The sequence below is a fragment of the Tamandua tetradactyla genome, chromosome 5 (genome assembly GCF_023851605.1).
Source record: "Tamandua tetradactyla isolate mTamTet1 chromosome 5, mTamTet1.pri, whole genome shotgun sequence".
Classification (NCBI taxonomy): domain Eukaryota; kingdom Metazoa; phylum Chordata; class Mammalia; order Pilosa; family Myrmecophagidae; genus Tamandua; species Tamandua tetradactyla.
The window spans coordinates 165,918,392-165,944,504 of NC_135331.1; the positions used below are offsets into that span (position 1 = coordinate 165,918,392).

Consider the following 26,113-nt stretch of genomic DNA (forward strand, 5'->3'; position numbering starts at 1 on the left):
TCTTCACCCTTATGGTTATAAAATAAGATCCAAAAGAATTATGCCAGAAAATTTCGTTTATTCTTTTAAGTAGTTTAATTCATTGATAATGTTCCTTAGTTCATGATTAGATAAGCTATGTTTGATCCCTTACTTCAAACTTATAAATTTACATTTTAGATTTTCTACAGATGTGTAATATTGAAACAGAAGCCTACAGTTTTATTTCATAACAGAATTTAAATGTCATGTCATTACACAGTAACTGTACTTAAAATGATCAAGATTTTAAAATAATTTACAAGCATCGTGTTTTCACTACTGGTTTAGTTTACCTTTATCTAGATGGGAATTTTTAAGATCTGATGGATTCTGCTCCCCTTAATTCTGTAGGAACCTGAAACATTGTAATGAAACGTAGGAGTATATTGGCATTGAAATTATAATTTTTTACCATTTTAACGACTAGAACAGTTGTGATAACTAAATTGAGGGAGTATCTTTCTGATCATCAAAGACCACTCAGCAGTCTTCTTACGCTCCTCAAATTTTTGTGAGACATATTTTGAAAAGGCCATTTGATATGAGACCAAACAGGAAAACTAACATGTGCCAATATTTGTTATTCAATCTCACACCATCAAGTTTATTACCTGCAAATATCAGTTTAAAAAAAAAGTGAGAAGGAAAAGAGTGGATTTACACATACCATACAGATCCACATCTGCCACGCGTGTGTGTTCACAATCTCAGAGTAGCGTGCCACCACTGTTTACAATCAAGGAAAGCTGAGAGTTAAATGAGATGAGTAATCAAATGCCCAGCATATGTTGTTTTTGCATTGTTTATATGACCAATCATTATTAAAATTTATCATCCTTTTAATGCTATCAGTTTACAATAGTATAAAAAAACAAAAGTGCACCAATGACAGACGCCCTCTTCAAAAACAGCATTCCGTTTAGAACAATATTGGAACCATGCATTATTAGGCAGAGACTCAAATTCAATAAACTCACCATTGCACTGAGTTTCAGAATTCTCTGCTGCCATATGACTTGAGTACTGAGGAAATGACCAAAAAATAAAAAAGAAGAAGAAGAAGAAGAACAAAAAAAGATTGTGTTTGTAAAATTCTGTCAAAAAAGTAAGGCACTGAAAGAACTATTGAAAATTTTGACATCTGTTTATCTGTTTATAGCTATGGCAAGATTACTCATATTAATTCTTGTTTAAAATGCCATATGAAGGAAAGACATTTGTGCAAACAAGAGTCATATTTGAATTGTAGATCATGTCTTCACCATCTGTGAGAGCTGATGGTGTTGCAAAATTAATGTGTTAATGAAATCACAATAATTTCTCCAAAGTAATGGGTTCTGAAGCCTAGAATGACTATTTTTTGAACTTTGATGTCTAGCGAATTCCAATTGGGAAAAGCTCTCAGCCTTTAATTAGTTCTGAAGCCCAATTTTAAAATAAATTTGGTGATGTCTTTCTTTTGCCAAGAGTAGATTTGAAGGGGAAAAGAAAGCCATAACAACCTTTGGAAAATGTTCTCTGGTGCTTGAAAAGTTGTTAAATAAGACTGCCTGCCAAGAAATGTCACCAAAAATTCTGACTACTGAGAGCGAGTGGGCAAACAGCTCAAAAAATAATTCTAGCTTGCTGCAACATCACAGGTTGGGAATAACTAAACCTCACACAGACTTCATGACTAATTCCAAGTTTCTCCTTGGAAGCCAGAGATAATGATGTTCAGTGCTTTGTGTTGTTGGTTAACACAGCACACCCTTTCCAAGTGCATTTTCGAACACAGTCAATAGTGAGAAGTGACTCCGCGAGAGGAGAATTTTAGGGGCTATGTTTCAAGCCCACTGAACTTTCTGGAGAATTCTTCCCTCCAAAAGTATTTAGCTTTGCATTTACAGTAGGCCCTTTTGATAAATGAAAATGTGTGGGCCGATATATGTGCTTCTTTTTGTCAGATCCACCTTGAATTCATGCTCAAAGGGGACAACACATCTCCTTTATCAAAAAAAAAAAGGCTATTTTTGATGATTGCCACTCTAAAGAGTTAATATTTGTAAAGCAAACCCATCATTTTACAGACATTCCAGGATTTTACCATTTAGAAGGAAACAGTTCAGCCTATTTGAAAAATTATGATAAAGTTTGAAAGAACCTTTATGTGAAACATGAAACGCCACCTACCCAAGGAAATCGCTTATCTCACCACTTGTGTGTGTTTTTTGTTTTTGTTTTTTTATTACTGTGTTGTAGGTATGTGACTGGTGTAAGCACATAAGACACACAAAAGAATACCTGGATTTTGGGGACGGGGAAAGAAGGCTTCAGTTCTGCAGCGCAAAATGTCTCAATCAGTACAAAATGGACATTTTCTACAAAGAGACACAGGCCAATCTTCCAGCTGGGCTGTGCAGCACATTACACCCTCCCATGGAAAATAAAGCAGAAGGCACCGGGGTGCAGCTGCTCACTCCAGACTCTTGGAATATCCCACTAACAGATGCTCGGAGGAAGGCCCCCTCCCCCGTGATTGCAGCTGGCCAAAGCCAGGGCCCTGGCCCGTCGGCGTCCACCACCGTGTCTCCATCTGACACCGCCAACTGCTCTGTCACTAAAATCCCCACGCCAGTGCCCAAGTCCATTCCCATCAGCGAGACTCCAAACATCCCCCCCGTTTCCGTCCAGCCACCTGCTAGCATCGGGCCTCCCCTCGGTGTCCCGCCTCGCAGCCCTCCCATGGTGATGACCAACCGCGGCCCGGTCCCGCTGCCCATCTTCATGGAGCAGCAGATCATGCAGCAGATCCGCCCGCCCTTCATCCGTGGGCCGCCGCACCACGCCTCCAACCCCAACAGCCCCCTGTCCAACCCCATGCTCCCCGGCATCGGGCCCCCACCCGGCGGCCCCAGGAATATGGGCCCCACTTCCAGCCCCATGCACCGGCCCATGCTGTCGCCCCACATCCACCCCCCGAGTACGCCCACCATGCCTGGGAACCCCCCGGGCCTGCTGCCCCCACCGCCCCCGGGCGCCCCCTTGCCGAGTCTTCCCTTCCCGCCGGTGAGCATGATGCCAAATGGCCCGATGCCTGTGCCCCAGATGATGAACTTCGGGCTGCCGTCCCTCGCCCCGCTGGTGCCGCCCCCCACCCTGCTCGTGCCATACCCCGTGATTGTGCCCCTGCCCGTGCCCATCCCGATTCCTATTCCCATACCCCACGTCAATGATTCCAAACCCCCCAACGGGTTCTCCAGCAACGGGGAGAACTTCATTCCGAGCGCCCCCGGCGACTCCTCGGGAGCCGGTGGGAAGCCAGGCGGACACTCCCTGTCCCCTCGGGACTCCAAGCAGGGCTCGTCCAAGTCCGCGGACTCGCCGCCCGGCTGCTCCGGCCAGGCCCTGAGCCTGGCTCCCGCGCCTGCGGAGCACGGCAGGAGCGAGGTGGTGGACCTGACCCGGCGCGCCAACAGCCCCCCGGGCGTGGGCGGCCACCTCGGCTTCCCCGGGGTGCTGCAGGGCCCGCAGGACGGCGTCATCGACCTGACCGTGGGCCACCGGGCCCGGCTGCACAACGTGATCCACCGCGCGCTGCACGCGCACGTCAAGGCGGAACGCGAACCGGCCGCCGCGGAGCGCAGGACCTGCGGCGGCTGCAGGGACGGCCACTGCAGCCCGCCTGCCGCGGGCGACCCGGGCCCGGGCGCCCCTGCGGGGCCCGAGGCCGCCGCCGCCTGCAACGTCATCGTGAACGGCATGCGCGGCGCTGCCGCCGCCGCCGCCGAGGGCGCCAAGAGTGCGGAGCCGCCGCCGGAGCAGCCCCCGCCGCCGCCGCCGCCGCCACCGCCACCACCACCACCCGTGCCCTCCAAGAAGCTGCTGTCGGCCGAGGAGCCGGCGGTGAGCGAGCTGGAGTCCGTGAAGGAGAACAACTGTGCTTCCAACTGCCACCTGGACGGGGAAGCGGCCAAAAAGCTGATGGGGGACGAGGACCTGGCGGGGGGCGACAAGTCAGACCCGAACCTTAATAACCCCGCGGACGAGGACCACGCTTACGCTCTGCGCATGCTGCCCAAGACGGGCTGCGTGATCCAGCCTGTGCCAAAACCTGCCGAGAAGGCTGCCATGGCGCCGTGTATCATCTCCTCGCCCATCCTCAGCGCCGGGCCTGAGGACCTGGAACCGCCGCTCAAAAGGAGGTGCCTCCGAATTAGAAATCAGAATAAGTAAAAGGTTTGTATGTCCGCCTGAGCTCTCAGCACGAGCCAGTGCCCCTCTGCCTACTTCTAACAGAGGCCAGAGATAGTTGAAATAGTAACCATTAATCCCCATTTTACAGTACACTTTATGTGGTCACAATAATCTTTTTGAACAGTTATGATACTTTGTTAAGGGGTATCATTCCTATTTTGCAATTGAGGAAACAGACAGCATTTGCAGGCCATGCCCGAGATGGCTTATCTAATGGTGAGGTCCAGTCTCTAACCTTACTTGAAATACTGTCTCCTTAATTACACCTCCATTTTATTATTATGTTCATTTCTGTGGGATGTAGGGTGGAAGGTTGCTTGGGACACCTAAATGTGCAGTCATGAGGTTGCAGGATTGTGGTAAAGGGCCCAGCTAAACCATGAGTTTAACCATTTCCTGGAGTTGGTAACTTCACTGGCAGGATGTCCCATCTCACGAGAGTACCTGGTTCCGTTTACAAGATGAGAATTAAAACTAATCTCACGTACTTAGGCCAACAGAACCCTGGCCAGTGAGCCCATTTGCTTACCAGGGTATTGGAGCAGTGGCCTACAGCTCCTCTTCATGGGGTCTCTTCTGTTAGTTTGGCACCAGCCATCACTCTCTGGGGCAGGCCCCGAGCTGACTGACCAGCTTTACTTTCTCCCCCTCCATGGACTAAGTGGCTCAGCTGGTCAGTTACTCACCTCTGCAGACAGTAGGAGGCATTGACAGGGACAAGGACTGCATTGCTGGACTGGATGAGAATGCACATTTCTGATTTCATGGGGAGCGTCCAGTGGCTTGAACTGCTGGTAGTTAATAGCAGAATTTCAACTAGGGAAATGGGGACTATCATGTATGGTGGCATGCCAGCTGTAGCCAGTTGTGGCCTCCTGCAATCCTCCTGCCACTAGTGGTGAAATAAGAATCATCCATGTCTTACCAATGAGGAAGATGAGACTTAGAGATACTGCCCAAATCAACTGGCTCCTGGTAAAAGGAGCCAGTATTCAACTCAGGTCTCTGGGACCCAGAACCTAGAATCTCCCCTCTGTCCCAGAGAGATTCAACAGACCAAAACATGGTTAAGTGTATCAGCTGTTTATGGAAGAGAAGCAAATATTTATTGAGCCACCCTAGCTTGTGCCCAGTTCCTTCCAGGGGATGGGGGATACAAGGTGGATATGATACAGTGAAGGCACTTACCATCTGGTGGAGATATAAACCCAAGGAGGAAGGAAGCCTGGGGTAGGAAGGTGAACCTTTTAGGAAGAATAATTGTTAATATTTGAATGTGCAGACTATCTTCTAAGTGTTTTTCGGTAGTGTCTAATTGGATCCGTGCAACAATTATTATTGTCTTCATTTTACTGATGAGGAAACAAGAGGCACGGAAGAATGAAGTAACTTGCCCAAGATTTTCAAGTTAGTAAGTAGCATAGTTGAGATTCAAATCCAGACTGTCTGACTCCAAAGCTACATTTTTTAAAACAAGCTATAGGAGAACAGGTTATCGGTCCCTTTTTTACCCAATTTGATGACATTCTTTTATCCACCTCAGTTGTCTTACGGGAAGTTGCTAGGGAGTAACCACACCTATCTACCAACTTCCCTAAGTTTTTAGACAGTATTCAATCTTGTTTTTCCAGCAACAACAAACTGAGAATACCAATGTGTTATTCCACAGAGGAAAATATGAGCATGAACTAGAACACTTGATGTGGTGTGTCCAGCACATTGTCCCTGAAGTCTAAATATTTGCATGGGCAGCTAAATTATGGCCAGAAATTTTCTTAGGAAGCACAGCCCAATCAAGTCTGGGTGGTGTAAAGAGGATTTCTCAGCCACCAGAATTTGAGATTTCCCTTTCCACTCATGGCTTTGTCACTAGGAGCAGAATATGAACATTTCTTTCTCAATTTTTTCTTGATTTTATGTCTGCAAGTTTTGCTGTTTGAAAACAAACGGCTTCAGCCTTCTTATAGGCATCTCAATTGAAAATTCCCCTGATTTCTGTATGAGAATAATAACATCTCGTGATAAAGCAGTAAGTAATGGGAAGGTGTGTGACAAAACCTTTAGAAAATCAGGAAGCATAGGGAATTGTCATTATATCACATTCTAATATCACTCATTGAAAGGAGATTCAAGGGCTAGTGGGAGGTGAAAGATTTTCTACCATCACTGGGTGAGAAGTGAGCAGATCAAGAATGGTACCATTAGCACATCAAGTAACATGGGTCCAAAACATGAAAATATATAATGGCTACTTGGGTGATGCATGTTTCTGAATAAAGAATCAGGCTAGGGTCCTGGATGTGTTCCAGAGTCATTGCTAAAAATATTAACCTGACTTCAGCCTACTTCAGACAAATCAGTGAAGAAATCATCCATAGCCCCGTGAGAGTGAAGGATTCTTTTTATGATGAATCCCCCAAGAAATTACAGCTTTTCTCTAAAGTCAGAAACACTCAGCCTTTGCCAGCTACAGTGGGGTGACAAGGCAAGTGATTTAAGATGGGGGAAGAACCACGTCTCCTCCACTAAATCACATTTCCTTTTACCCTCCGTAGTTCCATGTCACCTCACCACACAGTCTCAACCTGCCACAATTCACTCATGCCCTCTGACCTTTCCTAATTTTCCGTGTCCACGTGGCACTGGCGCTGATTTTCTTCTGTGCCTTCCGAAACCCAACTCATTTGTGTGACTGGGGAAAGTGGAAATGGATCAGTTAAATAAAGGACTGCATGGTTTTTGTATCCTGATGGTAAATACCGTTTGTGGTGAATTAAAGCCAAAACAAAACCCAGGGTGGGAGTTGTGCAGGGCCAGTGCAGGTGAGTTAGTTGCCCATGTCCTCGTTGCAGACTCATTATATTATTCCTCATAGGAGAGCCTGGCGGTAGCTTCAGCCAGGAATCTTCATTCTTCTCACTATGACCACTATTCTCAGACTGTATTAGTATTTTTGATCATTTTAAATAGATGCAAAGCAGACTGTGTCTTGAAATCAATAACGCAGACATTTTCAGTTGTCTTCTAGTAAGTCATCATACCTGCTAGCTCTTTGTAAATTATAGTTGTTACGTGTGTGTTTTCCCCCGTCCAGTTCGAAGCTGTTCTGTTCCTGGTTACCTGACTTTATGTATTCTTGTTTCTTGATATGAATGCACATGATTTGAATAGGGAAATATCTTTCCCCAGATGCAGAACTAATTAACTTGAGTTGATGATTTTAGAAGGTTGTAAATGCCCTTTAATCTTAAACTTTTAAGACTCCAAATACTAGTTCTGCAGCTTCAGCTTCCATAAACTGGGGAAAAATATTCCCCCAAATAATAAGGAAAACAATGGATAAACATTTTCCAAACTATTCTAACCACAAAAAAAAGAAATTCCATTTAAAAATGGAATACTCTCTTCTTTGTCTTCGCTGAAGCCTTGGGAGGGAGCTGTTTGTATGTGTGCATTTTCTGAATCTCTACATTTGACACTTGTTTATGGTACGTTTGGGAGTTCAGAGTAACCGTTTGCAAATGTTTGAAGATATTCAAAAGATAATATCCCCCCCTCCTTGGTTTTCCAGGGAAATGACATAGTCTCTTTAAGTAAAATAATCAATGGAAAAAATGTGTACCAGGATTAACCCTTTCACCCACTTCTTTTTCCCCCTCCAAGGCAGCAGCCGTGTGTTTAAGAAGTGTTCAGTGGAAACTGTACTGTCCGTCCAATTTCCCGCCTTTGTGGCTCCCAGTTTCTCATGTTTCTAATTCCAGAAATAAAATATGTGGCTCTTTTCTTCAGCCCCAATTCTGTGATGCTTCTCTAGGCTTAGCAGTGGGGGATCTACTTTTGTTTTCTCCGGGAGAGCTGGAGGAGTTGCCTATAGTTCTGGCTTCTTGGAACTTAATTATTAGATGGGTCGTGGAGCTACAGTCCAAGAAATGACTGTTTTGAGGTGGGGGGTTCACCTCATTAGGAAAGCCAAAAAAGGGGAGGTGACAGGTAACTTTTTGCCAATTTAGTCTCGCTCAGTGAGATGTCTGAGGAGGCTAACTTGGAGGAAATTCTGAAGTCAGTCCGTATGTTCAAAATACTACTATCCATGCCTGCTTTTTTTTTTAACAGGTAAAATTATTTTAATATTAATTTAGCCCAGTATATCCAAAATAGTATAATTTCAACATGCAATCTTTATATAATATTCATTATGAGTTAGTTTGCATTATTTTCCTCTCCTGGAAATCCAGTATGTATTTTGCATTGTAGGATATCTCAATTCAGATGCTAAATTTTTTTCAGAAGTACTGTCTATAAATTTCATAAAATTTATATTAAAATGTAGTCATGTACCTGAGCTTTTCCAAATGTACTTAAAATTTTCTGATAACTAAATTGAGTACCAAAAAATTGCTTTCTTTAATATTCAAATACGCATGAACAGAACTGGTTCATCCTATTTTTAAATAATTGATTAAACTTTGAAACGAAAATATACCAGCTTCAGAATGATATCTTTCCCAGTTAAATAATTCATTAATGTTTATGTAACTAAATATTATTAATATCAAATTCGGAAACTATTGCATAAATTGAAAAGCAACCTATCAACAAGGCATTCTTCAAATATTTCTTGTAGTTTTGCAGCCAATTTATGTAATTTTGACAATTGTCATATAAATTGACTATGCATGTCTACTTTTTTGGGGGGGTGCATGGTCTGGGAATGGAACGCATGCCTACTTTTTTTTATTTATTTATTTTTATTAATTAAAAAAATTAACTAACACAACATTTAGAAATCATTCCATTCTACATATGGTATGCCTACTTTTAAAACAAGGAATACTAAGCGTGAGAAGAGGAAATCAGTACAAGTGAGATGTGCTAGGATCCTGGGCCAGACTGGAGATCTCTGATGCTCCGGTATTTGATTATCAGAAGTGTTAAGTAGAGACCTAACCCCTAATGTAAAAGCTCAGTCTGGTGGTCAGGATGCAGCTGAATTACTAGTTCTAGGTGGGGGTGATTCAAAGAGCCAGGGAGAAGGTCGCCCATGTGCACGTTGCACACACGGGAGGGGTGGCATCTGGGAGGCTGCCGCTGGGGATCATTTCAGGCTTGGAGAGGAAGGGTTTCTGGAATGAACGGTTTCAAAACTGGCCCTAGACGCACCCCGTTCTATGCAGCTGGATCCACTTTAGCCCTTGTGACAAGGGGCTTTAAGGGCAGGTTTTAATGTGCATGCACTTGACTTTCAGGTATATTTTGCTTCGATTATGATAGAATATGAAATGACAGGGGTGACCAGGTATTTCTTTCAGGTGTAGCCGTCACCTCCATCTTTGTCAGGGCTGGGATTGGGTGGGACAAGAGAGGCATCTAGAGTGCAACTTCAGAGAGGCGCTCACTCTTGGGGCGGTGTAGGGGAGCACTTACTGGCTTGATGTTTAGCCCCTCCGATCCTGGTGAAGACTCCCTAAAGCTGGCCTCTGGGCCCCCGGGCCAGTTCATGCATGGCTTCTAGGGACTCCCCCTGAAATTCATGGAAAGTTATGTGTGCCTGTGCGTAGAAGTGTTTTCTTGAGAGGAGAGGTCCATAGATTTTGGCTTCAGAAAAAAATCCAATCTACATATCTGAAGGATTATTTTATATTATTTCTGAGTAGCATCTGAGTTGGGATTTTGCTTGTTACTCTGAGAAAGCTAAGTTAATTGTTAGTTTTCCTTAAAACTTAGATATTTATATTTTGACAATTTTTTCTGTGGATCTAATATTGCTGAATCCCTGTTGCTGCTACATACAGTAGTGCTTGCCTCCTTAAAGATTGCTCTGTGACAAAATGCAAAAGGTTCTAAACCTTTCTTCGAGTTACTGTGTCCTGTGAAGTGCCTATCATTGAAAAAGAAGAAAAGGGGAGCAAGAGATGAAACAAGCTAGATGCTTCTATAGCACTTGGGCTTTCAAAGCGTAGGCTGTTCAGAAACACCCTGGCCTTTTGGGGAAAAATATTTCTCCCTGCCATTGAGGCCGCAGGAACAGAGTGGCCAGTGTCAGAGAAGTGGACAGGTCAGTAGACACCAGGACATTGATGGGGTGGGATCTGGGTGGATGGGCATGCTCCCCAGCAGGCTTCTTTATCTTGAGAGAGTGTAATTGGAAAGGGTAAAGCATTTGATCAGCCGTTCTCCAGAAGGGCACTGGAAATAAACCCTCCGGTTTTCAATGAATCACCCCAGCACTGGCCGGCATGGCCATCACGCATCATGGTTCAATCATTTACACCTACCTTCATGCCAGCAAGCTTTAGAGGGGCAGAGGTGTCTGAGGACAAAAATATACTACAGCATGGAACACCTACGTCATGTAGGGGAACCCTTCCCTCCACCCTAACACCCTACCTTTTCCAGGCTCTCTTGTCGAAGTATGGTGCCAAAGGGACAAAGGGTGGCTGTTCTCTTTTCTTTCACTATTTTCTACCCAGAATTCTTTTGTATTCTGCAGTTGCTGCTTTAAATGCATAATGCATTATATGTAGAGGATTTTAAGGCAGTGTGTTTGGCATGTGTAAACTTTCTTTTTTAATGCCTCAAAAGGCATAAAAGGAATTCATTTCAGAGAAACAAATAAATTAGCTTTAAAAGGTAAACAATTTAGGGCTTAGAATCCTTGAACAGGGTCCCATTCTCAAGGAAAAGGAGTAACTACCATCTCAAATGCCAGCTCTAAATCCTACGCAGAGAGGCTTTTCTGTGGATTTATAGATTTCCACAGCATTCTGCTTAAGAAGAAAAAGTAGGGTGGGGTCAGGACTGAGAATGTGAGGCCATCACTGCAGAGCAAAACACACTCAGATTATTTTAGGGGTCGTTTGAAAGATCCTGGTGAAAATGACTGTAGTGCACTGAACATTTGTAAATTGGAAACCAATCAAGTTGCTCCTTCCTAGGGCTGAGCCGTGGGCATAAGCAAAACACGCTTGCCCGACTTCCCCGTGTTGTCCAATTGTAAGGGAAAAAGGGAACACGGGCAGAACTGCTTCACCACACAGCCATGGGCAGTGCTGTGGCAAAGCAAAGTCACCCAGAGCTCCCCAGCCTCATTCCCCTCCACCACCCAAACTTGGAACCTCTGGTTTATCATCTTTGACAGCAAGCTGTGACTTAATGGAGAAAAAGGAAGTAAGAATCTGACTTATAGCATTTTAAGAACGGAAGGGAGAAACATACTTTATGGACTTGTTTGATATGAAACATGGACATAAAGTCCAAAAAAATGCAATTAAAAAAGTGTCTCTCTTCCTCATTTGCATGGCTTATTTCCCCAGACATGTCTTTGGTATTGAAAATGAATGGTGTTCCTGTAGAACATGTGTCTCAATTTGTAATGATATCCTCCTTGCAGCTGGCTTAGTTCTCCAAGTGTTTCTAAAATGTTACTGTCTTAAATTTGAGCCAACCTACAATAACAAATTATCTAGAAGCAAAGTGGCTAAGCTGCATTTGGTGAGAGAAGGGGAAACCCTAGATTTCACCCTTCAACTCTTGTTTTGGAAATTCAGACAGTAACCTAATCTTTTTCTAAGGAAGTCTACACACGCACACTTTAAAAATTGTGCAGATTGGGTGTCGTGGGAGCAAGAATGACCAGGTTTGAGTTTCTCTGCAAAGTTCTGCATCCCATCAACAAGCCCTTTTGATATTTTAAACCCATATTTAGAGTAATTTCAAGTTATTTGGAGCATATGTGGTTAAATGTAAAATTTTGTCATTATGATTTGTTAGATGCTTATACTTTAAATATTTATAAGCCATTTTTAAGTACTTTATCCAAAAGTTTTCTCCCACTAGAATACTATAATTGAGTGGTATCTGAGTATCATTATAGAAGACACAGAGTGAAGTCACTGCAGTGTGCATGCGTGTTCTTCCTGATTTTCTGGTTTTAATTCAAATGCTGTTTTTAGTAGATTTGGCTTATTTTAAAAATGTGTAAAAGATTGTAAACAGGGTTGGTTTGTCTGTGATAAAATATATACAGTTCCCAAAAGGTAAAGTGTTCTAATTTGAGCCATGTTAAGTCCCACTTCTTTTCTTTTTCTCCTTATCCTAAGAGTAATTAAGAAAACTTTCCATTAGAGTGTTGGATCTGAATCTGTGTCCCTGTGAACTTAAAGTGTCATATTGTGCCTCAGAAATGCCTTGGGGACAATTTATTGGTAGTTAGATTGAATTCTTTATTATTCACTTCCAGCTGTCTTGGAAGCTGGGACTTCAGATCCTGTCTTTATTGTAGGTAGCCTGTTGTGCACTTAATATGAAGAAGAGGAGGAAAAAAAAGAAAAAAACCCAAAAAACTTTTTCCAGATTCAGAATCCATTTACGCTTCAGAGGTTATAAATTTCAAACTGACCTCAGGCCTCTGGGGTTCACACTCTTTTATGGCAGGCAAAATACAACTTTCTGGTAAGACAGGGGAAAAGAAAGCTTAAAAAAGACTCATAAAGTTGCTTGGACATCTAATAGCCCTTACCAGACAGCATTTTCGTGAGTTAAGTGTAAATGAGTCAGAAACATATAGATTGAATTTCTTTTAAAATACACATGGGTTTAAAAATTAAGGCCAAAGTGCTTGGCAAAATAAGTTTTGATTTTAGCCAAACCCCAAATGTTTGAAAAAAAGAGTTCTACCATTTGCCAAGCCAAAAATATATGCAGGTCCCTTTATTCCTCGTATTTAAGACGATGGCGTCATAAACATGGGACTTAATGGCTATTTTTGTATCCTCCAAGGTTTGAGCAACATGCATCTCCAGTAGTGGTTGAGAAATGATGCAGACTTTTTGTGGAAAAACGTTATGACCTCGCAAATGATGATGAAGAGCCACTGGTTCAGGGTTCCAGTTCTGATTTTGACAGCAACTCTCACCATCTGATCAAAATTATTCTTTGTGTCAGCATTGTGTGTGTGTGGTCTGTGCATAAGGAATAATAACTTTAGAAAAATGATATACTTGGAATTCTTCATTTATACTTAATTTATATATTTAAAGTCCCCCAAATTTCATAAACTTGTAATCATGTCAAAACAAGAGGGAGACAGTCCCCTTTCACTTATTTATGGTTCAGAGATTGTCTTCATTTATCGCCTGTGGGAATAAAACATATCCATTTTGCACATAGACAATATATAACACTGACTTTGTGCAGGATGCTGTGTTATTAAGAGATACCAGAAAGAAAGAAAGAGAAAAGAGAAAGAAAAAAGCGGGGGAGGGTGTGGCAGGAGTCCTTCCCTTGTTTTGAATTGCTAATAACCTTTTGGAAGAGACAAGAAATAGCCAAGGTCACTTTTACAAGCAGTATACCGAACCTGTGAACAGATGTGAAGCTGGAGACTGTTGGCTTTGGTGAGGGCACAGAGCAGATCCAATTCACTCATCGTTACAACCAAATGCCTGCCTAGTACTGGGGCTGGCACAGTGCGCACTTGAATATTTGTTGAGCAAATGAGTCAGAAGTGTCCCAGTAGAGGACCAGCTAATGGAGTCACCTTGTTAGGGGTCCTTACAGCAGGTGAGTTGGGAATTAGGTTCTAAGACTGGGGATGGACAGGGGTTGACATCCCGGGTGGAGGAGTGAGGCCAGCAACGGGATGTAAAAGCCAGAGATGCAGAAAACAGCAAGCCTTGCTAGGGCCAGCCTTCCAGTCCACTGGGCCGGGGCAAAGGGCTTGCCTGTCGGAGGTGAGGAGCAGGAGATTGGAGGAGAGCAGGTTGGGAGGGCAACAGGAGGTGAGGAGCTGGGACTCAGTACATTAGGCAACATCATCTAGGTGTGTTAAGCTGCTACAGCAGGGCTTGGAAGGAAGAACTTCTTTGTGTCCAGAGTGAGTTTAACGAGATTTCATGGCACAGGGTGGAAGGCACCCTCACCACTGAAAGACCATTCCAAATGTTCGGCCCTGGGCGGGGGAGGGGTGCTGGCCAGGCCCCAGATTGCCACGGAAACAGGGCCTCCGAAGGTCTGAAAGGTAGCGCTGAGCCTTAGTCCTGCAGGGAGGGTGTGGGCTGCGGGCTGACGTCAGTGCGTGCTGGGGAGGTGTGACAGTTCTTAGACCAGCACCTACTGCATGCCAAGTGCCGACTCGGCATTTTAACCTACATCATTTTCACTGGAGCCTCATAACAACTCTAAGGGTTTGGGGTTATCCCCTTCATTTCTTGTATATGGTGGGTATGCCATAGTGGTTTTACATGGAGGCTCTGGAGCCAGGCTGCCAGTTAAATCCCAGCACTGCCATTTACTAGCCCTATGACTCTGAGTAGGAGTCTTAACTTCTCCGTGCCTCAGTTTCTTCATCTGTAAAATGGGTTTAATAATGGTATCCCATGGTGGCATTGTAGGCCTAAACAGCATTTGGAGCAGTTTTCCTGCAGCCCAGAATTTCTTCCCTCGAATGTGTAATGGAAGATAAGGAAACGTTGGCAACCTCAGAGGTTAAGAAACCGTTCCAGAAAGTCTTCTAAGATTTCTGGTTCCTCTTCTACAAGTACAGAGATGGGGAAAAAAAAAAGAGTAAAAGTTCAAGGTCACGGGAGTGGCACAGCCAGGATTAGAACCTGAGTCCTCATCTGCCTTTCCTCTCAGTGGGACATGGGATACACTGCAGCTGCTCGAGTTACATGCCCTGCGCCAAGAACCAAAGTCATATTTTTGCCACCCACCGTACGCTTTCTCACATCAAGCAGCAGACTTTAAAGAGGAAATAGGTTGTACCTGGACATCTCGGGTTTGAGGGTTTCAGAAAAGCGATTACTAACCACACTCCCCATCTCCTGTGTTGTCTGGGAGAGAACATGGTATGTGATCTCATTTTTTACAGAAAAATTTGCATTAATATGAAGTTCCTCTCCCTCTCCCTCCTTTTCTCCCTCTCCCCCACCCCTCTTCCCCTCTGCTAATGAGCTGATTGTGAAGCATAGATGAAGTATGGGAGAGACCTATTTTCCAGACTGTACCTAAAATCTCAAAATCTACTCTTGACCCACAGGCCATAGCTATTTGCCGCAAGAGGCTGCACTTTCTCTGAATTTTTTTTCTCTTCTTTTCTTTTTTTTTATTAACCTAGAATATCCATGTCCAGATAACATAGAGAAATAATAAACTCAATGTTAACACCTGTGGACATCTCTTAAGGTCCAAGGTAGATTGAGGGAAGGCCGCAGTCTTGAGAGACAGTGGGTAGAAAAGAGGAACATGCCCAGGCTTTTTCATCGATGCCTTGGACAAGTCACTGAATTAATCCAGGCTGTAGCAATTTCCACTCCAGCAGGACCCAGCAGCACCTGTTCCTGTCTGCACAGAGGGGGTTGTGGGGAGCAACTGCTGGGTCACACGAGCACGCCTCAGCTCGTTGGTATATTAGATGGGAATTGAAGGAAAACTCAATTTTTTTTTCTTATCAAATAACTTCTTGGTTTTTAAATTTGCAAAACAGAGGGGCTTAACTCTGAGTTTCCTTCTAGCTCTGATGCTGCGACCCACGCTCCTGCCAGGGGTACAGAAGGAAAGAGACGAAAGGCAGACGAGGTGGCAGCACGCCCGGGGATGGAAGGTGGACTTCGCGTGCATATGGAGCAAGGCGTCCATCTGGCTTTATCCCCCTTAGCTGGTGACCCTGGGCAAATAAGTTCCTTAATCTTCCCGGGGAGGTTTCCTCATCTGTTAAATGGGGACCACAATAAATACTTCAGTAGCATTGTTGTGGGTTTCAAGTGAAATAAGAATATACAAATGCCTAGTGCAGTATTGGGCGTAAAGTTGGTGCTCAATAAAATTTAGTTTCTTTCTTCGGTGCCACTGGGGCTTTCCCAAGCCATAAAAGCCAGGGGCATAGGGCTGCAGGCTCTTCAAACTTCCTTGCAGAACATTACACACAGTATGTAATTCCTTTTCATTTAATTTTCTCTTTTGGGAATGGACACAGCCACCTGCCTACAGTGCATTTGTAAAAAGTGTACACATCAGTTACAAGTTCCTTGGTGCTTTTAGCAAAGGGCCAGAGTTTGCTCAAACTCCCAGGTTCCCAGAAAGGATTTGAGGTGTTCAGAGGATCGGTAGCCTAGGGAAAGAGTAAGAACCTGGTAGAAGGAGAAAATTGTGAGTGCACATGGTGGGGAGTCAAGATTCAGAGTCCCCTCCCCACTCCTTCCCCCCCCCCCCCCCAGTTGCAGAGGTCACCGGGAAATTGCAGTGACCTCTAGTAAGAATAAACAGGCCTCTCTCTCCATTTCACTCGCAGAACCAGTTAAGCAAAGAAAACCACAATTTTCATATATAAAACAAAGAGAACTGAAGATGGAGTTATCCCAATAGAAGGGTCTTGTAGGACTGAGGTATGTATTGATTGAAGAGTAAAGTAAGAGAGATTGTGAAGGGAAAAGACAATAACAGACAAACAACAAGGAAACTGCATTTAACTTTTTGTTGTGCTCTGTTTAAATACACACCAGCCCTAGCTTAGCAGAGCCATGCGGTCGAGTCAGGCTGGGGCTCACCGGACCTCTGCAGGCACCCCTGAACCCGACGGGCTGCTTTCGCCCTCATTCATCCAGCAGGAGTGGGGGCCCTTTTCAGTTGCTCTCATCACCTAATAAGCTATCAGAAAAGAAATGCCGTCCTCGTCATAGATGAGGGCAGTTTTCCATCTTGGTGAAAGCCCTTGCAAACTCTTCGTGAAGCAACAGTTAGGGAGGGAGGGAGATGCTGGGGGCAGAGCCTTGCGGTGCCAATCTCCCGGGGTGGGCTCGCTGGGGGCCCTCCCTGGCGGCTCACAGAGGGGTCCTTATCAGCCGGGGCAGGCGGCTCCGTCTATCAACCGCGGGGCTGCACCCTTGCGAGTGTCCCAGAATAGCTGTGGCCACCTGAGAGGAATCCAGTCCGCAGGGACTTGTTATTGTCCGGGATAAACAGGCGGCGGCGGCCAGCGCGTCATGGCTGCATTTAACTGTGATAAGTGATGGGCCGACAAGCCCGACGAGCGCGTGCCTCTCCGACAGATCCTCGTTCTGCAAGTTTTATATCCTTTTCAATAAAACCAGTATAAGTTTTAGGTTTTAAAGGCCAAGGAAACGATTGTGCGAATGGCTGTTTCGACAGTATCAACATTAAAGGAATGTTCTGGTAGTCAGGCTGCCTGTTCGCGCTCTCTAATATTGTCTGAAAATTCTTGTGAGATAAGGAAAGCAGAGTGACTCAATCACATGCTTAGCAGCGCTTCCCTGGTGGAAAGGACAAGTGACTTGGCAGGTGGACATGGGCTCCTTGCATGGGGTGTGCAGTTATGGTTCCAGGAGTGGGATATTTCCTACGAGGCAGGCGGGCTTGGAATTCTGAAGGCATCTGGCCGCGCCGGCCGCTGGGGAGCAGGCATGGTGCCCGGGGTGGGCTTGTGTGCGTGTTAACCGGGCGTGCGATGTTCCGGGTGGGAGGGCTTGGGATTGTCCTGCCTTCGGGCAAACCCCCAAACGGGCGCAGAAGAAAACGCAAGCGTGAGGCATGGGTACGGCTGCCGCCCAAGCATCCTCTGCAGGAGGGGCACTCCGAAAATCCCCGCCAGAGATAAGAGCACCCATACGCGTGCGTGCTTCATAGAGAGGAAGGAGGCTGCCGCTGAAAATGTGGGTTTCAGGGCCCAGTGTCTTAAATACTGATAACAGATTAATACCCAACAGCTCATCTTTGATACTGGCCTTGGCCAAAGGTCCCACAGTCACAGTAGGTGAGAAACGGAAGTGCTATGGAAGTCTCCCTTCCACGGGAGATGAATTAAGGGATAGGTCTGAGGTCACACAACTAGTTATGGGCCAAGCTGGACTGTAACTCTTTGGCTTATTCATTTGCAGTAATTTTCCCCTTTGCGATTTAGAGAGTACAGGTTTTCCGTAAGACTTTTTGGCTTGGCGGAGGCTAACTAGGCACCACCTTCGGCTTGAGCTTCCTGCCATGATGGTTTTCTCAGCATCCAAGCTCACTTTCTCCCCATTCTGTTGAGTTTTCATACGTTGAGCACCAACAAATATCAGGAAAATGGCATCTAAGCTTTCTTCTTCCTTCTCCCTGCTTCTGGAATCTCCTCCTATGTCTCCCACAAGGGCGCTGACCTAAACCTACTGGAGCCCAAAGAACAAATGACCATGACTTCAGCATAGTCCCCTCCTCAAATTTTATTAGCAGTGAGAGACTTGTACTGCCACCATCTGGCCCTTGTGGGTGTCCCAGACACCGCGAGTGTGTGGTGAGAGGGAAGGAAACAGCACAAATTGTCAACTTTGCCATTCTCTTAAAATAAGCTCGGTGCGAGGAGGCTTTCAGAGCAGCAGGAGTGGGGCTGCAAAAAATAGAGTGCGGTGCAGCTGCACCCTTTAGAACTTTGGGGGAAAACACATATTATTTACCAGACAATAATAGATACCAGAGAATAATAATGATTATTATAGTGTTTGGGATGGCAAACGCTATAGTTAAAGTTCCAGAATGGCTCTCATTATAATCCCGTTTTCCCAGTCTCTATAAAAGCCTTGAAATTTTCTCTAGCTAGGCTGGTGCTGTCCGTGTTTTGGTCTCTGTCCAAAGGTGATTTGAATATAAAGAAACTTATTTGAGAAATGTTCCTCTTTTTATTTTTATTTTTTTTGGTAGTGATTATGTTAAAGTAAAAAGCTAGATCACTAAAAAAGCAGTTGCAGCAGTCTTTTAAAAAGTGATTCAAAATGGTGGTGTTTCCCAGTCACTGGAAAAAAATGGTAACAAAATCTTTTTGTTTTCCGTTGGCAGAGGCCCCCTATGTATGCGATATTCGCTGCTCGTCTCAGACCCAGAGGTGGGGAGGTTTCCCTCCCTCCACTCAACGGCCACTGCCAGGCTGTTCTCACTAAACGCTGAGCACTTGTCCTTGGAAAAAGCTACCCCAGTGTCTTAGGGCCCCGTCCTCATTTCCACTGCTCTTTCCCAATCCTTTGTGACTTCCCACTGATGGTGGTTCTTGGAGTTGTTGTTTCTGTATCCTTTCTCTGAACCATTTTCATTCATTTTTTTTTAACAGTTGTATCCACATCCCATTCCATCCATCCAAAGCATTCAGTCAGTGGCCCTCGGAATAATCTCGGTTGTTCGTTCACCCCTACACTCAATTAGAAAACATTCTCATCGCTCTGGGGAAAAATCCCATACCCCTTATACCCAGCTATTATGAGGCTTAGCTTTGGTACAGGGCCTTTGTTACAGTTGGTGAAAGAATATTACAACGTTACTGTTAACTATTGTCCTTAGTTTGCATTAATTGTATTTTTTCCCATATGCTGCTCTGTTACTAACACCTTGTAATAGGGATGTATGTTTATTCTAGTCCATATAAAAGTTTATTTGTACAATTAACCACAGTCATCCTCCACAGCAGGTTTTGCTATGTTGTACAGTCTCGTGTTTTCCTTCTAGTGACATACATGACCCGAGGCTTCCCTTTCAATCATACGCACACTCAACTTCCCCTTTCAACCATTTGCACACTCAGCACTGCTAATGACACTTAAGTTTGTGCTGCCATCACCTCTGTGCACTTCCAAACATTTCATTGTCATTCATTCTTTTTTTTTTTCTATGCTGGATGGTGGGGGTCACATTTCTTTCTTTTTCCATGTGACTATCCCGTTATTATAGCACCGTTTGTTGAATTTTGGTGGGGGGAGGGCAAGTGCATGGGCTGGGAATCAAACCTGGGTTTACCGAATGGCAGGCAAGAATTCTACCACTGAGCTACCCTTGTACCCTCTACTGTCATTCATTCTTGAAAGAAAGAAGTGGGGGTGGGGAGTTGGGGAGGGGAGGGGAGAAGGAAGGAAGGAAAGAAGGAAAAGAAAAGTAAAAAATGAGCTCTTTATTCAGTGATAAATATCCATCTTTCCAAATCTGACCGTGCCAAATGAAAAGGGTTCCATGGCCTTGTAATTCCACCCCCACTGCATATTTGTGGTGTTTTGCATTTTCACTTTGGTTATTTAATATATATATTAAATTCACATAGATCTGGTGACTTAATGTGATTTGGGGAACTCAGGCATTTCCTGTCATGCACATTCAAATTTTCAAACCTTGTTTTTGGCTCGTTATTATTATTGTTACCATTAGCACCAGGGTGTGGATAGCAGGGTTCAAAGCCGAGGCTTCTACTAAGTCGTCCCAGTGGGTGCTTTGACCTTCTCACACTAATTTTAAATTCATGTTGTAAACACCCTGAGCAAGTCTCCAGGTCTCTTTGTGGCCTCCATTTCTACATCTATAAAATGAGGAAATTGTAGCATTTTATCTCTGGGGTCCCTTCAAGCTCTAAATTCTATCACCTCTCTGAAATTATTTGTTCAGTTGTTCTAAGGATAACCTCAACAGTGATAAAGATGTTTCTGAGTCTTCTCTCACCATCTCACGGGAGCCAGATTTTACCCGTTTACCTTTCCGACATCCCCATTTATTGGCAGGGGAAAAGGCACTGTTTGGGGGGCAAGGCTGTGGCTTCTCATTCATTTAACAAATGTTTTTTAAGTGCCCACAAAGGGCCAGATGCTGGGTACAGAGCTGTGAGCAAAATAGACACAGTCCAGGGTGTCCAGGACTCTGGCTTCTAAGTGCTGTTTAGCAGGAGTGCCTGGGTGTCCTCGAGAGGCTGTATTCCTCCCCCCCCCACCCCCCCACTAACCCCCCCAACCTCCACCAGGGACAGGTGGCAAATGAAATAACCCGACAGGGCTGAAGACCCAGAGCCTGAGGCGTGGTGCATGCGGGGATGGGCATTCCCCAGACATGGGCATTCCCAAGACATGGGCTTTCCTGGTGCAAAATCCTGGCCAGCCCCCCTGCCTGGGATCCCAGGACCTGGCTGATTAATGTTCTTCCCTCCCCCTGCTGCTGTTCAGTCAGAGTATGAAGAGATGTGAATGACTCACCTTTGACAGGCAAGGCCCGTACACAGGGGCACGCATCCCTTCCAGCTCAGCTGAGACCTCCCCTTGCCTCTCCATGGTAAAACGTGGATTTCACAACCTTCCGGGTTTGCAGATGCCAGGGCAGTTACATGTAGTACAGGGGTGAGGTCTGGGGCTGCAGTGTGCCCTAGTGACTTTGCCTGCCTTTGGGGGGTAAGCTTGAGCCACTCGAAGCACCCACTAAATCACGTGGAGGGTGAAAGTTGCTTGGTGGCAAGGGATGCTGTGGTTCTCTGGGTGAGGCGTGGTGCACCAGGCTCATGATGCTATTCCAGAAAGCCCTTCGAGTTCCATTTCCCCACCCGGAGCTGGCATGGCTGGCCGTGAGCACAACTGTGAACGAAGCTCAGGTCACCATCACACCGTGCTGCTTTAGTCCAGGGGACTCACCTGAGGTTGCGGCCGTCTGGCCGGAGGGTGTGCTGGTCTCCCAGGCCTGGGTTCTCCCCTGCTGGGGCTGGTTTGGCCCCATGAGTTCTGATTGACCCCTTCTCCTCTTTTTCCAGGAATGCTCGCTCACAGGGTACCTTGCACGGAGAGAGGGCGCCAAGCAAACATGTCACCCCATCCGATGACACCAGCTGGTCAGCTCACCACCCCCTCTGGCTAAAACTCAAGCAAATAAAGCTGCTTCCCGTCATTAGCACCTCAGAGGAAGCTGCCCTCCCTCGGTGGCCTGCAAGCCCAGAGAAGCCAGCAACATCTTGGACCCACCAAGCTGCTCAGCCTTCCTGCTGCCACCATCTCTGCTTCTCTCCAGAGGAACTTAGGGATTTCGCCCCTGGTTTTAAAAATAAAAATACAAAAAAATGTTAAAAAATCACCACAAGCCACAAGGACCAATGTAGGTACTCTCCCCGCTCGGTCTTCAAGGCTCAGAGGTTGAGGCTGGAAGATGATCCGGATTTGAAAACATAACCTTTTTAAAAATATTTTTAAAAACTGCTGTGGTTTTGCTGCTACAACTAAGAATTGTGATTTGCATTGTACGGTTTTGGACCTATACTGTTCACGTTTGGACGGCGGAGAGGGGTTGTACTGGAGTCCCAACACTTCAGATTCATCTCTGTCCTGCCCAGGATGCACTTTTAAATGAAGAGTTAGAATATTTTATTGGCTAATATACTTTTCTTGTTATTTTTACAAAGGCCACCTTTATCCTTTTTAATGCCATATTTTCAGTGTTACACTTTTATGGCTTTTAATTTTTGATTTGACAGATGTAGAAGCAGCATGAATAGTTTATACTGTGGTTTTTCTGAGACTGAATGCCAAGAGAACTTGGTCAATGTTTATTCTTCTCAGCTTTCTCTTTAAATTCCCCTAAATAGCGCCCCATTTGGGAACAGAGCGAGAGTGTTGAACTGAAGACCAAAATGCCCTCAAGGTGTAAAATAATCCGAGGGGGAATATTTGCTGGGCGTCACGAAAGACTTGGATGAAATTTCAACCCCGATGGTTTTCAGTGATCCAGGAAGTCAGTGAGACAATCTCTCTATATGCAGAACCCTTTCATGATAATTAGAATGGTCTGGGCAGACCAATGAAAATAAGAGGGAAAGTGAGAAAGCGCGCCCATGATTCTATTTCACTGTTTGCTTTCTCCTGTCATGGTTAAGAGAAATGTGCAATTCGATCCTCAATCAGTGGGTGGAGGATGATAACAGGGTAGATTTACTTGTGTGCACTTGTACAGTTGTAGCTGCGAGTCCAGAAGCCCTCTACAGCATGTGTGCTGGCACCACCGAGTCGGTGAGACAGTCGTGGAGTGTCCCATTCTGATGAGTACAGACAAAAAAAAAAGAAAAGAAAAGAAAAAAAATCAAAAAAAGAAGAAAACTAAAAAAAAAAAAAGAAAATCAAATCACCTTGTGATTCAGTGTATCTGTTTACTAACTCAAATAAAGCAATTGTTCCCTCTGGAGGGGTCCAGGGCCCCCCACCCCACCCCACCCCCAGACCGCGGAGCCGGGGGTGGGGGGGGCAGCAGGCGTGGGGGGCGGGTGTGGGGGGGCGGCATGGCCTGGGGGCACCCTGGGCCCCGCGGATGCGGTGTACATACTGTATTTCTATATTCTCCTTTGTACAGAGTCACTTCACAAGTCAAGCTACTGTTTTACAGGTGCTCCTTATTTATTAGAGCTGTGAGAGCTTGGGGGACACACCTGGCGAGCAAGCTCGCTTTTTAAAAACGAAATTTGGGGGCAGGGGAAGGGAGGCGGGAGGGAAGGGAAGCTCGCGAGCCCGGGGAGAGATTTATAAAAGTGAACAAAAGAAAAACCTCCAGCCACAAATTAAACAAACAGACAGGTCCCAACACCAAGCCCGCTCCACACAGGAAGAAGCAACCCCATTCCGACCCTCACCCCTCACCCCCCCACCCCCAGGTGCTCATTTTCCTGCTGGGCTCCCAGCATCTCCTCTCTCCCTGACTGGTGTCAGATTCATCAAACAAAAATAAATCTCTAAGAAAAAAGTGCACTTTCATGCGCTTCTTTGGATTTCTCATGATTATGATGATTGTTGTCATTTTCCTTGTAACAGAAGGCGTTCATTTCTTTCCCCCAAGGACATTGAAATAAAAAAAAAAATGAAGCTAGGAGGTTTTAAAAGATGGCGAGATATAGGGCGATGCCATCCGTAACTTGCTGCAGTCGTGATTCTCTGCAAACAAGAGCCCGGTCCCTCCTGTTCTGTTCGAGAGTCCATTTCCCAACCATGTCTGTGGTTGAAAACACGCCATTTAGCATGGAGCGAGTTCTTGGGTGTGTTGACTCTGTGATGTCCCTTCCCAACGTTTTCACCAAAACCTGATCTATTTTGGCTCCAAGCGTCCCTGTCTAAGCCTCAGGAAGTGCCACGCAATGGAGACAAACCTCCTCCGTGGGTTTCATTCACACCAATATACCATCTTACCCCAAGGGCTGAGAGCCAGGTTTGTTTTACTTTTGACGCGAAAGGGATGGATCAATCTGTTTTTTTCTCTGGTACCTAAATTAAACATCAGAAAGTGTCAAAGGTGAAAAGTACATCTATACCTAGAGCTGGTCAAAGTAGATTCAGCCCATTCCTGATTTACATATGAGCAAGCAGAAACCTAGAAAGTGGATTGACTTGTCCAGAGTCCCACACTGAGTTGGTTTAGCTTGTGAAAAAAAAAAAAAGGACCACACATGGTCATTAAAAATGTAAGAACCCCGGTGCCTGCACATGCAAAAAAAAAACCAAAAAAACACCTAGGAACCAAGATGGTGCGACAGCGGCTCAGTGGCAGAATTCTTGCCAGCCATGCTGGAGACCCAGGTTCGATTCCCGGTGTCTGCCCGTGTGAAAAGCAAAACAAAACAAAACAAAAAACTAGGAAGCATCAGCAGTTTCCTTTGAATGAGCATCTGGTGGATTCTGGAGGCTTGGCTATTTTCTCCCAGGCCGTCTTGGAGGTTCCCGGTGTGGCCTCATGTAACTCCCAGGCCCAGCCCGGAAGGTACCAGGGTATGGGTGTCTGGCGCAGAATCCCTGAAAGCATCGTTAATGGACGTGGCCCTAGAGACGGCCGTCCAGGATATTGATTTTGCTTTTGTCTGTCGTCCAAGATTGTGAAGCAAACATTTTGACTCTTCTGGAAACAAAAGATACCTTTGTTCTGGCATGAAAAGTCTCTGTGGCATCTCATTAGACATCAGCACGCTTTTTCCTTCTCCTCTCCCTCTTAGTCTTGTTATTCCCTGAATGCAAAGTTGTCTTGGGCCATCCAAACCATATATAAAGAGAAGTGGAAATAATGATTGAAACAGCCATTGCATGTATTGAGCGTGTGTATTGCAGCTTCAAAGAACGCCTATAAGGTTGGTACTATTATTTTCCTTTTATTACATTTAAAGAACCCAAAGCTCAGTGAGTTTAGCAATTGACCATGGCCTCACAGACAGTGGATCGCAGAAAAGGATTCAAACCCAGAGCTTTGGTGCCAGAGCCCAGGCCCTACATCCCATCTGGAGAAAAACTGTTGACATCTTCATGGAGAGTTGTTTTGACTTCCTGTGCATTTGTGCCTGTGACTGCGGCTTATCCTGAAATGGGCTTCATTTTAAACTAAATCAGAGGGTTGACAATAAATGGTTACTGCCCACCACACCCTATTGGATGTGGAGAAGCACTGAAGACACTCAGCTTTCTGAGAAACAATCAGGCAGTGACCTTGTTTTCTGTTTTCAAATGCCCCCAAACACAAAGAATGCCCTCTGCCTGATGTCAAGGGGGAACCCCGAAAAGAATAAAGCTCACAGCCCTGCCTGCTAACAAGACGGGGGTGTGGGAAAGCTGGACCACTTCTTGGTGTCATGCGGGATCTCTGGATGTTTTCCAGAGTTTGTGTAACTGCACATCTGGGGCCCAGCTTTGTGAAGCCACTCTCCCCTTGCAGGGTTCCCCCAATCCGGAAGCCTGAGCTGCATGCAGCCTATAGGTGCCAGGTCATGCTGTTCACACGGCACAACCAAAGCCTGGGGTGGACACCCCCGGTGCAAAGGCTCTCAGCCTTCACTCAGACTCCTTCATCCTCCTTGGCCACCTCCTCCTCCCCAGGGGCTGGAGTCTTAGCTTCCTTGACTTACCCCCCACCCAGCTTCAACAGAAAGTCCACCTTGAAACTTCACATCCTGCTTACAGCTCTTCTTACAGTGGTTCCCTGTGGCCTGCAAAGGCATGGCCATCAGCCTCTCCAGCCCTGCCTGGTCCCCCACCAGCCCTCCTACACTCTACCTGTCCTGAATTACAAGCTGCTTCTGACACCTGCTCTTTCCCCCTCCTATACCCCTGCACACAGCTGGCTA

At 45.4% G+C, this 26,113-nt stretch overlaps 1 protein-coding gene across 3 annotated transcripts in view; it reads left to right on the plus strand.

Moving 5' to 3' along the window:
• Window positions 1-22,439, plus strand: part of SOBP (sine oculis binding protein homolog) — a 152,234-nt gene extending 129,795 nt beyond the window's left edge. The window contains exons 6-7 of one of the 3 annotated variants that reach the window (XM_077162559.1): window positions 2,263-4,239; window positions 21,788-22,439. In XM_077162559.1, the coding sequence (XP_077018674.1) occupies window positions 2,263-4,236 (1,974 nt within the window). In that variant the 3' untranslated portion in view covers window positions 4,237-4,239; window positions 21,788-22,439. Of the gene's footprint in view, window positions 1-2,262; window positions 4,240-13,035; window positions 13,333-15,770; window positions 15,966-21,787 lie in introns of those variants that run through there. The other 2 variants (XM_077162560.1, XM_077162561.1) reach the window with 2 other exon arrangements.
• Window positions 22,440-26,113: the final 3,674 nt, after the last annotated feature.